At 42.1% G+C, this 14,896-nt stretch overlaps 1 protein-coding gene across 1 annotated transcript in view; it reads left to right on the top strand.

The window, feature by feature from the left end:
- Nucleotides 1–14,896, top strand: part of LOC137414735 (rab GTPase-activating protein 1-like) — a 370,611-nt gene that overhangs the window by 274,386 nt on the left and 81,329 nt on the right. Inside the window, exons 19-20 of the mRNA XM_078766930.1 lie at nucleotides 1,553–1,645; nucleotides 1,739–1,849. Coding sequence (XP_078623056.1) covers nucleotides 1,553–1,645; nucleotides 1,739–1,849 — 204 coding nt within the window. The remainder of the gene's footprint in view (nucleotides 1–1,552; nucleotides 1,646–1,738; nucleotides 1,850–14,896) is intronic.

Genomic DNA, 14,896 nt, shown 5'->3' with positions numbered 1-14,896 from the left:
GTGCAATGCGGGATCGATATGGTTTATAAAACCTGTATAAGGACTGGTATTGATGTGTGAATATGAAACGTGTGCAATGCGGGATCGATATGGTTTATAAAACCTGTATCAGGACTGGTATTGATGTGTGAATATGAAACGTGTGCAATCCGGGATCGATATGGTTTACAAAACCTGTATGAGGACTGGTATTGATGTGTGAATATGAAACGTGTGCAATGCGGGATCGATATGGTTTATAAAACCTGTATGAGGACTGGTATTGATGTGTGAATATGAAACGTGTGCAATGCGGATCGATATGGTTTATAAAACCTGTATAAGGACTGGTATTGATGTGTGAATATGAAACGTGTGCAATGCGGGATCGATATGGTTTATAAAACGTGTATCAGGACTGGTATTGATGTGTGAATATGAAACGTGTACAATGCGGATCGATATGGTTTATAAAACGTGTATCAGGACTGGTATTGATGTGTGAATATGAAACGTGTGCAATGCGGGATCGATCGGGTTAATTTTTCTACCCCCGTTAATTCACCCCAGATCCACTTTTTTAAATACCGACTTCTTTCCTGGAAGTCCTAGCAGTGTCCATGTGTTTTTTTTTTTTTAATCTCTCCCGCCCCCTCTCTCCCCCCCCCTTCCCATGCCTCCTTTTAATGTTTCACCTTTGGCCCCATTTAGAATGGAAAATGTATAATTTTTATTTTATTTTAGTATTTCACCTTTGGCCACTATTAGAATGGAAAATGTATAAGTTTTATTTTATTTTAATGTTTCACCTTTGGCCACTATTAGAATGGAAAATGTATAATTTTTATTTTATTTTAGTATTTCACCTTTGGCCACTATTAGAATGGAAAATGTATAATTTTTATTTTATATTAGTGTTTCACCTTTGGCCACTATTAGAATGGAAAATGTATAATTTTTATTTTATTTTAATGTTTCACCTTTGGCCACTATTAGAATGGAAAATGTATAATTTTTATTTTATTTTAATGTTTCACCTTTGGCCACTATTAGAATGGAAAATGTATAATTTTTTATTTAATTTAATGTTTCACCTTTGGCCACGATTACAATGGAAAATGTATAATTTTTATTTTATTTTAGTGTTTCACCTTTGGCCACTATTAGAATGGAAAATGTATAATTTTTATTTTATTTTAGTGTTTCACCTTTGGCCACTATTAGAATGGAAAATGTATAATTTTTATTTTATTTTAGTGTTTCACCTTTGGCCACTATTACAATGGAAAATGGATAATTTTTATTTTATTTTAATGTTTCACCTTTGGCCACTATTAGAATGGAAAATGTATAATTTTTATTTTATTTTAATGTTTCACCTTTGGCCACTATTAGAATGGAAAATGTATAATTTTTATTTTATTTTAATGTTTCACCTTTGGCCCCTATTAGAATGGAAAATGTATAATTTTTATTTTATATTAATGTTTCACCGTTGGCCACTATTAGAATGGAAAATGTATCGTAAGTGAATGCAGTGTAGCTAATGTATATGAGTTGTGTTGTTCAACAGATAAGCCAACGTGGCCTGAAGAGGCTTGAGAAAGATTACCAGGCCATGCGGGAAGAGCTTGCTGAACAAGAAGATCCCTTGGAACATCTTAAGGTATGTTGTCTGTCTGTCACATGTTTTTCACATGTATACGCATCTGCATGTTTAGTGTTCCGTGTCCCTGTTCCTCCTATTTGTGATCATCAGCGAGAAGGACGGCGTCTGCAAGAAACGAACCTTCGCCTTGAACAGGAAAATGATGACCTGGCACACGAACTGGTCACCAGCAAGATCGCTCTCCGGAGCGACCTTGACAAGGTGAGCTCCACAATAGTATACTGCAGGTGTATCTGAAAATAATGAAATTTTATAATGTTGCTAATGAATACACCGTTGATATCAAACATTGCTTACAGGTGCACTAGTAGTGCCCCGAGTCATGTCGCTCATGGGTTTTGTCAAAAAAGAGCAAGGTGTATCTCACAAACATATTGTACCAAAAAGAAAATAGATACAAAAGCCAAATATATGAAAATATACCAACTATAAGAAAATATACAAAATATAAACAAAGAGAACAAGGTGTGCCGACGAGTCTCAATAAAGATGTAAAATGAAGTGAAACACAGGAAAAGGATCTCTTATAACACGTAGTTGTTGTTGTTGTTGTTGTTGTTGTTTTCGTCATCATCATTGTTGGTGGCTGTGATTGTTGCTGCGTGTGTGCTCTCTCCGTGTCCTGATTCTGATGTACCATACCCAGTATCGGTGCTGACAAAACAGTTTCTTGGCAATGGTTTTACTGGGTGATTAACCATTGCCTTCCCTGCAGTGGTTAGGGCTGGAATTTGTAATTTGCCAATAATGGCGGCGATAGCTAGGTGGTGGAAATGGGCATGGTATCCCAACAATTGTCACAATCACACAGGAAGATGCAAAGAACAATCTTTTATTTTCAAACTAGGAACATATTTGCACCTAATGGGATTAAGGAAAGAGTTTCATTTACTTCATTCACTTATCACAATAAAAAGATCTTTACCAAACTGCCTTTTCTCTGATCTTTTCTTCTATTATTATAATTCCTTATTCAATGGTGCAACTCCATTTGGCCTAAAATGCTGAATGATCTTTTAGAGCAAATCTATGATCCAGAAGTGTCTTTGAACAAGACTAGGCTATGTAAAACCTCTGTCCACCCACATTTAACCCTCCATCTTGGATCCAGTCCTTTGTGATGTAAGAACCTGTTACTTGCATCACGAGCAAGGAGGTTCAGATGGGAACTCTAAACGACATTTGATCCCTGGCCTTCGTTGCAATCCCTCACTTTATAATACTCCCAGCACCCACATTTCCTTAATTTGCTCTGACAAAGGGTTAACACTCAATGTCAGCCACAACTTGTTTCCCAAGGTATGAAACATGCTCTCATCAACTTTGAGTCGATAAAATGCTTCTGTTAGGGCTCCATTTCTGTGCTGCAATGACCCGGATGTACAGCAGAGAAGGCAAGTAAGGTACCACTCCATCCTGAACTAAAATGACAAGCACATTATCAAACTGATGTCATACGCTTGCTTCCTCATTGCAATTTGCAGTTTGAACACTGCCTCGAAACCAGCACACTAAGTAAGTAACCCACTATTAGACCACTCAGGTTATGCATGATGGCACTCATCCATTACTGGTGTGAGTCTGAGGATGTTAGGGCATGGGCAGGTTTGTTCATTCTGGTTATAGTCAGGGGGCCAGGAGCTGAACCTGGAAAGTGGTTCTAAAGTTTTTTTCTCAGTGTATTCATGTTATATGGGTATTGTACTGTATGAAACTGCCTGATGGCATTCTCCCATCATTGAGCATTTTCATATAACAGGTTTTATAAAATCACGGCTATAAGGACGCAAAACACTGGTTTTAGCAGGGTTGGGGAAAATAGAAATACCTTTATATTTTCGTAAATATTCAAGCTAGGGTCTTGCATATTTGCATATGGGTGTATCTTGACCATACCTATTTGTGGGTCAAAGGTCAAAGTCATAGTTCAAGGTCAAAGGTCAAATATCTGGGTCAAACTTGTACAATCCAGCACTGTATTACAATGTGATGTATTTCTCATTATAATGAACGTGTATCCATTGTTATAATGTCTGATGTGTTGTTAGCTCAATATGTCTTCTGAGCTCAATATTGAATAAAGAAATGCTAGAATACATAATATTTATTGAGTTCTTTATGATTTCTTGTTCAAAAATCACATCGAATCAGGCCACATGAATGATTTTTATATGGTATACATATTCATAGGTTACGAAACTTGTACATATTATGTATTTGGTTTTTAAATCTTTCTTAGATCATACAAACATCATCAATTATCAGAGTTATTGTAATCATCATCTTCTTCTTCACCACTTGTTTCATCATCACTCTCGTGTGATAGAGTATTCACCCTGTTGTGACATACTGATACTGCATCCTGTTGCTGACAGGCACAGAAGACTGAGCAAGTCATTCCTGCTTTGTTGCATCCACATCGAACACTTTCACACGGTGTGTCACTGGAGCAACCACAACTGATGATCTTTTGGATGTACTCAGGGACCAGTTTATATCCTGATGGAACTGTGGTTGGGCACAGCATATCCCCATCTTTGTTCCATCCATACTCTAACGGGTCTAACTTCTAAGGCTCAAGCCTCAAAGCATTCTTCCACAAGAAAGTTTGTAGGTGTGCTCTTTTCAGATTTTCCTGGAAAGCAGCATCAGTTGGGGGCAGTGAACAGAGTTTTGGCATTGTGCTGCTCCGCTTGCCTATTCTGGTCGTCCATACCTTTGCTCTAGCCCATCGATTCCCAACCGTTTTCTGATCGAGTACCACTTGGAGGTCCCGTACCGTCGCCGCGTACCACCTGGTTCCAGAAAAACTCAATTCGATAAGATATCAGGCTTATTTCAATTTAATGCGAGGGCTGCATCCGTTTCTTCTCCACAAGCTGGTCGATGCGGGGCATAACCTTGCTCACAGCACATCGGAAATCATGAAATATATCAGAAATCAGAAATAAAAAAATTATCAGGCCAAATCATTTTTTTAAAGGTTGAGTCGTGAACCACCTGGAAGGCCCTCGCGTACCACAGGTTGGGAACCATTGCTCTAGCCTCACAAAGTGTATGGCAGTTTTTCTGACCATAAGTAGCAACAGCGAATTGAGTTGCCTGCTTCACTATATCAGGCCAGGATGCATCAATTTTTCCAAGAAGACTCAGTGAGTGCTGTTTTATAGTGTTCAACATCGTCTTCTTCCCGATGCCAAAACATCCTGCTGCAGTGTCACATCCAGATAAGGCGTGTCCTGCAAGAAGGTTTGGAATGAGGTCTGTATATTGGGCAACAGTTGCCTTGATGTCTATGACACTTCGTCCATGTATAGGACATTGCATTATAAATGGGATGTCAAGATTCTGCTCCAGATAGTGGTGCAGCAGGAGGGCCCACACATCTGTATCGTCAGCCACCACAACTACACCAGATGCCCCTTCTGAAGCTGCCATAAATGCCTGCTGCACTATAATATTGTCAGCTTCTTCATGACTGGTATACAGATCTCGTCTTTCTATGACATTGCCCTTCCTAATCTCGATAGTTTCTTCTTGTCCTGTTATCAAAAGTGTGTGCTCCTGTGTATGGTTCTGAACAAAGTCTTCATCACTTTGCAAGTCCTCACATATCAGTTTGATGAGCTGCTTCTTATTGCCTGTAACAGTCAAAACTGCTTTCTGTGCGGGGAATGGTGTTGAGGGTGTCAACTGAAACACCCTGCCAGTACCTCTGGCTAATCGTGTTGAATCTTTGGTGCTGAAATCATTGTATCTATCAAAGATTAGATATACATCATATTTGGAGAGCTTCTCTGCTATTTTGTGCTTGAAGGCATCAATGTAAGTCTGCACATTTCCAACAGCAGGCCAACCAGGTATCCAGAGAAGGGCACACCCGTCAATGACAGTGACTTCAATTTCGTCATGGGCTACTCTTGATGGCACCTCAATTTTCATATCTCTTTTCAAGATGGATTTTGATGTAGATATCCGTATATCACCAGAGTCTGCAAAGAGAGCCGTTGGCAGTGGAGCCAATTCATGGGACATCAGATGGCCAATGTCTATATCCCTATTACTGGCCTGCAGACATATGACACGACTGTATATTAAGTTTGTATCAAAAACTTTCTGTGTGCCGATATTTACAGACTTCTTCGTGTCTGCCATTGAAGTTATTCTTTTTTCAATCTTGTGAAGAAAGCCTTGAGGCAAAGCCTCTGTAAATTCCTCAGATTGTTTGCTCCCGATTTCAATTGATTGGTGAACATTAACTTTTGAAGATGATTGTGTACCCTTCCAGTAACAATGTTCAGAATTGATCCCTCTGGGTGCTGCTGGTGGTCAAGTGGTGGTATGCACTGGGCCATCTTCACTCTTATGTCCTGTCGATCCTTTGCATCAGATTTTATCCTGGATTTGCATTCTTCTTTGTGCACACTTGCCTGCCTAGCTACACTCTCATCACCTCGCATTTCAGATACATCAGCAGCTATCTCACCACAGACATGAAGACTCAATGCCCAAGATTTCAAAGCTTCGGGTTAAGTGTGATGCCTATTATGCCGTGCTTGCCCTTGCCATATCTCATGAATGTGGTCTCAATGAGCATATCAGACCAGATTCCATTCCATATGCCATCAATGTGCCTCACAACGTGGTCTCCTTTGGTGAAATGTTGTAGAACATGCGGTGGCAGAGCTTTCATTGACATAATATAATATGTGGCATATCTGGCATAATGAATGTGCCCGGCGGCAAAGAAAAAGGGCAGCATCGATTCAATTGCCCTAATGTGCAAGTGAAACTCTCCTTCCTTCTCAGCTCTCATATAGAGCATCATTATGAAGACAGGTTTCAATAAGCAGTCAACCCACATTTTTGAAGTAGGGCTATTGGCTGCAGCTCTCACCAACTTGTTTGTGAGGGCCTCTGGAGAGTCCACATCATTGACAAACTCTCTAAGTATCTCTTCTGCTACCATTATAAGCGCCCTGACATTTTGGGGGAATTTCTTCCCAGAGAGCATTTTCTGAACCCCTGCAAATGAAACGGATAGGATTTCTGACAGTCCCGACCCAGCCATCAGAGTTCCACAGCAGCCAACAAAACTCATGAAGAGATGCATACCACCAAGCCTTGGATAAAACTCTGAGAATTTCTCTGGATGAACCCAAAGGACATCGAGCATGATTTTGTACAGTTGCAAATCTGCTGTCATAACTGTAAATTTCTGGCCTACCTCCAGTGACAGTGTCTGGGCCTGTGTCATAGCTGTCATAATAGTGTCATGGTGTGCAGGTGGCATATCTATTAGTGGCATATATGTTACGCATGTTTTGGGCTTCACACACTGTCCACTTGCACGAATCCTCTCAGCATTATATCCATTGTATTCTGGACAGTCAGGTCGTTTGTGTATGTCTTGAAGAAAAGACAGGTCGATTTCCTTGGCTCTTCTCTCTAGTACATCTAACTCTATCGTGCTATCTTCATCTGTAGTAAATTCTAGCACAGTGAAATCAGCAGGCATGTCAGGTTCTTTTGGACCATGGCATCTGATAACTTCATGATCATACTCTATTGGCCGCCTTGCTTCCTGTTTTGAAAGTCTTCTAATTGTAGTGTCCTCCTTCTGCCCAGAAGATACATTCAACTGTGGCTGGGTCATGATGACTGCCAAAGAATGGGTGGACTTCTTGCCATCCGGTGATTTTTTTTTTTTTTTTTTTTTTTTTTTTGTATACTGAATCGAGGCTCGTGAAAGAGCTAACATTTATTAGCGCTGAGGAAGCGCCTCTAGCGAATGACTTCCAGCCAGTGTAACGCGAATTCCTGTCACAGGAATTCTGAGATCATATAAGTGTGACGTGGCAGTTCCTGATTGGTTCGTGTTGGGGAACCCCTTCTCGCTGCCGACGTGACGTAAATTCGCGCACGCGCACTGGTGAAGCGCGAGATTCGGCCCAAGGTTCTTATTATTATTAGGTTTACTCTCCATGAAATGGAGAGTAACCTATTATTACTGCTAGAGTTTTTCTTATTATTATTATTCTTCCGCCCTATTTTGCACCTCCGAAAACTTCATAATTAATGTTCTCAGCAACCGCTGGTCGGATTGACAGGAAATTTTCATCAAATGATCCTCTCGGCTCCTAGAATTTTTTCATGCTAATTATGACGTCATAGGTCACGTGGTGTAGGCGCCATCTTGTAAAACAAATTCAACTTTTCCCCTCTGTATCTCCACAACGGCTCAATGGAAAAATTTGAGGAATGGCTCATTCTAAAGAACTCTTTAATGGGAACAAAAGACATGTGTATCGAGTATATTAAAAATGCTAACGTTAAGAGGTAAGAATTCGTCAAACAAAAAATTTTCTCCCCCGAAAATGGGATTTTTTTCCCAGATGCTTAGTTAAAAAAAACTCAGAATGCGAAAATTTTCGAAGTCATACGTCACATGGTTCGGCCGCCATCTTGTTTTCCGTGAAAAAACACAAAAAACCCTTTTTCTCCGCAACGGCTGAACGGATCGAGCCCAAACTTGGCATGCGTATTCGGATACCCATGACAAACAAAAAAGTCAGCGAGCACGACGTCATCCGACACGTGGTTTCAGAGTTATGACGTTTTAAAGCTCAAACTAGAAATGGAATCACCTCCATAATTTGTGGAGGTATCGAGTGGAAACTTTACACAAATGTTCCTCATGGGGGGATGTTTAATCGTTACTTGAGACGTTTTTTTAAGTCACATGGTTTGGCCGCAATAAATAATGGAAGTTAAATTTTAAAAAGCTTGTAACTCTTGAACCACTGCATGGATCGACCTGAATTTTTAATGCAAGGTAGCTCTCATTGGGTGGAACAAGTGTGCAAAATCTCAAGATGATTGGATGTACGGTCGCGAAGCTAAAGTCTTTATTGTTGAAAGAAGAAGAAACACACCATTTTGTCCTCCCAGGCCACATCTCCCAGTGCTTTTGCCATTTTCAGTTTTAATTTCCTTTAAAAAACATTTTCTCTGCAATAATAGGGCCGATTGAGATAAAATTTTCACCAGAGGAGGGACTCGGTCTGTAGAATATTTTAATGGTAATTATGACGTCGCAGGTCACGTGGTTCGGCCGCCATCTTGTTTTTCGTGCAAACACGAAAACCCCTTTTTCTCTGCAACGGCTGAACAGATCGAGGCCAATCTTTGCAAGCAGAATCGCATGCCCATGACGAACAAAAAAGTCAGCGAGGGCGACGTCATCCGACACATGGTTTCAGAGTTATGACGGTTTAAAGCATGAACCTTTAAAACGTAGCTCCTCCCTCATTTTTGATCCAATCGAGGAGAAACTTCACAGGTCTGTTCAGCATGTCAGTCTCCTTAAACGTCATTTTAGAATTTGCGATAGGTCACGTGGTTTGGCAGATATCGTTAATTAAACGATTTTTTTTTTTTAAATGGATATCTCTTGAATCGCTTTATTGATCGACGTGAAACTTCATACTGTAGTAGAAGTCATGAAGAGTAACAAGTGTGCAAAATTTCAAGATGATTGGATGTACGGTCGCGAAGCTATAAGTCTTTATTGTTGAAAGAAGAAGAAACACACCATTTTGTCCCTGCCAGAAGGTGCTCACGATAACGCGATCTCCCGCGGTCATTTCAACAACAAATGAAATTCCAATTGCAGAATTATCAATAGGTGAGACATATTAACAAACGAATGAAACAGATTTGCTCCAATTCTGACTATTTTTAACTCGATCGTATTTCACTCAAAGTTATGAGCGCCTGAAGAAGAAGAAGAAGCGTTTAGCTTCTCAGATAAAATAAATAATTCTGTCTGCAATTTCAGGTTAATTTTATTTTTAAAATGGCTTTTTCTGCAATCAGTGCATGGATTGACATGTGTGGATGTGTGTGTGGGTGTGGGTGTGGGGGGGGGGGGAGGGGTGTGTGTGTGTGTGTGTGTGTGGGGGGTGTATGTGTGGAGTGGTGTTCGTGTGGGGGGAGGGGTGTGGGGGTGGAGGGATGTGTGTGTGTAGGTTGGGGGGGGGGGGGGTTGGTGTGTGTGTGTGTGTGTTTGGGGGGAGGGGTGTGGGTGGGGGTAGGGGGGATGTGTGTGTGCGTGTGTGTGTGTGTGTGTGTGTGTGTGTGTGTGTGTGTGTGTGTGTGTTTGGGGTGGGGGGATGTATGTGTGTGTGTGTGTGTGTTTAGAGGGGTGTGCGTATGGGGGGAGGGGTGTGGTGGGGGTAGGGGGGATGTGTGCATGTGTTTGTGTGTGTTAGGGGTGGGGGGATTTGTGTGTGCATGTGTGTGTGTGTTGGGGTGGGGGACGGGGGTGTAGAGATGTGTGCGTGTGTTGTGTGTGTGTGTGTGTGTGTGTGTGTGTGTGTGTGTGTGTGTGTGTGTGTGTGTGTGTGTGTGTGTGTATGTGGGGGAGGGGTGGGGTGGAAGGGGATGTGCGTTTGTGTGGATATGTGTGGGTGTGTGGAGGGAGGGGTGTGGGGGTGTTTGTGTGTGGGTGTGTGTGTGGATATGTGTGTTTGTGTGTGGGTGTGGATGTGTGTGTGTGTGTGTGTGTGTGTGTGTTGGGGGTGGGGTGTGTGTGCACGTGGGGGGAGGGGTGTGCGCATGTTTGTGTGTGTGTGCGTGTGTGTGTGTGTGTGTGTGTGTGTGTGTGTTGGGGGTGGGGTGTGTGTGTGTGTGTCGGGGGGATGTCTGTGTGTGTGTGTGTGTGTGTGTGTGTGTGTGTGTGTTATGTGTGTGTGTGTGTGTGTGTGTAGGGGGGATGTGTGTGTGTGTGTGGGGGGAGGGATGTGTGTGTGTGGGGGGGGAGGGATGTGTGTGTGTGTGTGTGGGGGGAGGGATGTGTGGGTGTGTGTGTGTGTGTGTGTGTGTGTGTGTGTTTGTGTGTTTGGAGGGGTGTGGGTGTGTGTGTGGGAGGGGGTAGGGGGGATGTGTGTGTGTGTGTGTGTGTGTGTGTGTGTGTGTGTGTGTGTGTGTGTGTGTGTGTGTGTGTGTGTGTGTGTGTGTGTGTGTGTGTGTCGGGGTTGTATCCAAGGGGGTTGTGTCAAAGCATGTCCAATGAAAGTGGGGTTGTATCACAAGTGGGGTTGTATCAAAAGTGGGGTTGTATCAACAGTGGGGTTGCATCAAAAGTGGGTGCGAGTAAACCGGTCATCACTGCCAGCAGTTTTAAAGTGGCAGTTCTAGTTATTATTATTTTTGTATACAAGATCGAGGCTCGAACCATGATCGAGGCTCAAAATTCCATGCCCGAACCTCAGCGCAATCCAAGAGGATTCACTTGTTTCACAAACAAATCAACCAGACAAACAAAACACACAAAAAGAGGGAGCGGAAGACAAGATGGGGAGAGAAGGGGAAGCACACAACCACAACATTTGAGAGCAGGGAGAAGTGTGGGAGGGAGAGGGCTTGGGGGCAGGAGGCGTGGGAGGGGGAGGGCAGGGGGGGAGAGGTATAAAACACAAGGGGACCGAAATTAGCGGGGGTAGAAAAGATCAAGGTTTTGGATGGGGGAGGATAAGAGATGGTGGTGAACAGCTGTTTTAAAGACCTGGAGGGTGCAGTGGGATTGAAGAGAGTGAGGGAGTTTGTCCCAGAGGCGGGAGAAAAGAGGAATGAAGGAGTGAAGGTGAGCAGAAAGTCTTGATTTTGGCAGTTTAACCATAAGAGGGTTGCAGGCAGATCTTGTGCGACCTGTAGGAATATTTGGGGGACAGAGCCCAGAGAGGGCTGGGGGGGGCAAGGCCAGAGAGGAGTCGGTAGAAGACGGATCCCTCTTGATCAAAATTGTCCATCATGAACTGGATTAATCCATCATGGGCATCTGACACACCATGAAGTGAGGCATTGTAGGAAGCAGCCACAGCTACAGATTTCCTAAATCTTCTAAATTCGTCATAGGTACAAGTAACTCCAAATGAATGAAAACAATTCAAAAGCTCTTTTGATTCTCGTATCATAACACTGAGGGCCAGCTGGAGGGGTGTTGTACAGTTCCTCAATGACGATGTAACAATGTTACCTATCAGCAATGCTGGTAGAGTATTGTCTCGCTTGGGGGTGAGTTGACATAGAAGGTCTAACAAGGTAGGACCGATTGCTTCACTTGCTGTTTCCTGGCTCAATCTAGGTTTATAACAACCTTTGTCTATTTCAATCTGGTTAACCTCTTTTCGGATGGCTTTAACAACCCTACGTACAGAAATGCTAACATCATCATCACAGTCATCATTAACAATTCTCAATGCAGCTGAGGTTTTGTCTCTGAAAACAATGATATTAGCAACACCTGGGGATGACAACACAAGTACATCATTACCAAAATGATCAATGATCTTGCTTACAACAGATTTTTTACACAAATCATGTCCACCTTTTGCTATATACATATTGTACACTTCATTAGAGTTCCAAATTAAGGAACGATCTTCAATCATTAGAGAAGTTACAGTTTTTACAACAGAGTCCCCTTCATTTGATGCATTGCTACTTGCACTTATAGATTTAGATGAGGAAAAAGCTGACCGACAGTTTGCATGGTAATGCGCATCTGCTGCATGAAGATCTGCAGGTGCCCCATTCACACGTATTCTAACAAGATTTGCTGGTTCATCATTTCTTTGGTCACATATATCTAACACAGATTGTTTAATTGTCTTTGAAGATCCTCTCTTCTCAATCTCCCTGAACTGATATGCTGGGATCCAACGTCCTGGATTCTTTGGATCCTTCTCAACCTTGCATTCACTTCCGCAATAAAGGCAGTGTTCGCGGAAATTAAACTTGGGACCATCTGATTGTCTCAGTCTTTTCTTTGGGTTTGGATTGTCATCTGGTTTTCATTCCCTATCTTTACTAGTAGCAGCTGCCATGGTCTTCATAGAACAGTATGTAGAAACACATGCTCTGTGTACAAACACAAGAGGCTCGTTGCTGCTGTCTACCAATGTCTGAAGTGCTTCCTCTTTTCCATCTTTGTAGACTCTGCTGGCTGCAAACATACTTCTAATTCTTTCACGACCACTTCTGCTCAAGGGACCCTTCTTGCAGGCATTCCTGAAAGCCAGAAAACATTCTGCTTCTTCTGCCATTGTGGTTTCTGTAATGACAAAAATAAATTATCATAAAATCCACTACCTATTACAAGTGTATATCCATTAATAATATATATTATATGTATATTACCAGTGTATATCCATTTTTAATGGTATACATGGGAAGTGGCAGGGGTCAAATTTAGAGTGAACCCAATTCTTATTGGATAATTGGACTTACCTACTTGATTGCTTAAGAAGATATAAGGGTAGTTCTAATTTTCCACCTCCATAAAACCAGTGTTTTACATCCCGATAACCGCAATTGTATAAAACCTGTCATATGAAAATGCTCAATGATGGGAGAATGCCATCATGCAGTTTCATACAGTACAATACCTATATAACATGAAAACACTGAGAAAAAAACTTTAGAACCACTTTCCAGGTCAGGCCAAAATATGCATTTGACCCCCTGACTATTACACTACCTGTGAGTATCAGACAATGTGAAGATTCAGAGGTAAGTACACCCCATGTAAGGTTTTGACTTTTTCAACATATTTCAACATACAGCTATTTGATCTTCATTTCAACAATATTGATAGATAAAGGTGATATAATATAACAAATATCATGAAACATTTACATTTTGTAGTCCATTGTATAATTGAAATAAACATCTATCTATAATTCCAGCAATCTCTGTGTGTGTGTGTGTGTGTGTGTGTGTGTGTGTGTGTGTGTGTGTGTGTGTGTGTGTGTGTGTGTGTGTGTGTGTCTGTGTGTGTGTTTGTCTGTGACCGCTGTTTCTCGACAACCACGGGTCCGATATACTTGAAACTTGCCAGGTATATTGCTGGGGACCCGAGGATGTGCCTTTTCAAGGTTTTAAATTAATCGCAGAAGTAGTTACCGAGCTATGTCCAAAAAACGATTCAACCAATCAGAGAGCAGCGAGCTATCACGTGTGCCGAACGTGGCGAACAGGCTCTGCCTCGGATGGCACATTTGAGAGCGTATTCATTTATTTCCCGTCGGCAAACTATGTTGGCGCTATGTTGGCGTTAAACGATGTTTTAAAACTAATTAAAACTAATTTGCGATTCTTTCGCTTTCCTGCGATATGCGACCTTCCGGAGCTCCTGTGAGAGCGTGCGCCATTACGGATAGTATGGGTACGGGCATGCCATATGTTGGCGTTAAACTATGTTTTAAAACTAATTAAAACCATTTCATGTAAATAGAGGGGGGGGGGGGGGGATTGTCACTGTACTCGCAAGCCGTTCGCCGTTCGCTTTGGCGTTGCGAATGGACCAAAACATTTCATGAACCAAACCATTTCATGTAAAGCGTTCGCCGTTCGCTTTGGCGTTGCGAATGGACCAAAACATTTCATGGACCAAACCATTTCATGTAAATAGAGGGGGGGGGGGGGGATATAATTTTAGATATATATATAGTACGGGCATGCCCTAGTAAATACAAATTTCGCATGTGGAAAAAGTAAGAAAGTACACCCTTGGCTCCAATAGGTGGTATTGCCCCCTTTGGCAGAAACAATCTCAAGTAGGCGTTTCTTATAACTATCTACCAGTCTCTGACATCGACTGGGAGAAATTTTTGCCCACTCCTCCATGCAGAATTCTTTCAGCTGTGCGATGTTTGAGGGGTTTCTTGCATGCACAGCTCGTTTCAAATCCCCCCACAACATCTCGATGGGATTTAGATCCGGGCTTTGACTTGGCCATTCCAGAACCCTCCATTTCTTTCTTTTCAGCCATTCCTTGGTGGATTTACTGGTATGTTTAGGGTCATTGTCATGTTGCAAGGTCCACCTTCGGTTGAGCTTCAACTTTCCGACAGATGGCCTCACATTATCCTCAAGCACCCTCTGGTACAATGAATAATTCATCGTGAATTCTATGATGGTGAGCTGCCCGGACCCTGATGCAGCAAAGCTGCCCCAAACCATAATATTACCACCACCATGCTTTACAGTTGGTATCAGGTTCTTATGGTCAAATGCTGCCTTTGGTTTTTGCCAACATGTCTTCTGGTACTGTGGCCAAATAGCTCTACCTTTGACTCATCTGTCCAGAGCACATTGTTCCAGAAGTGCTGGTCTTTGCCTCGGTGTTCATTGGCAAACTTTAGTCTTGCCCTGATGTTCTTTCTGGACAGCAAAGGTTTCCTC

The sequence above is a fragment of the Myxine glutinosa genome, chromosome 13, assembly GCF_964187855.1.
Source record: "Myxine glutinosa chromosome 13, kmMyxGlut1.1, whole genome shotgun sequence".
Taxonomy (NCBI): Eukaryota; Metazoa; Chordata; class Myxini; order Myxiniformes; family Myxinidae; genus Myxine; species Myxine glutinosa.
This window is presented reverse-complemented; position numbering and strand designations above follow the sequence as displayed.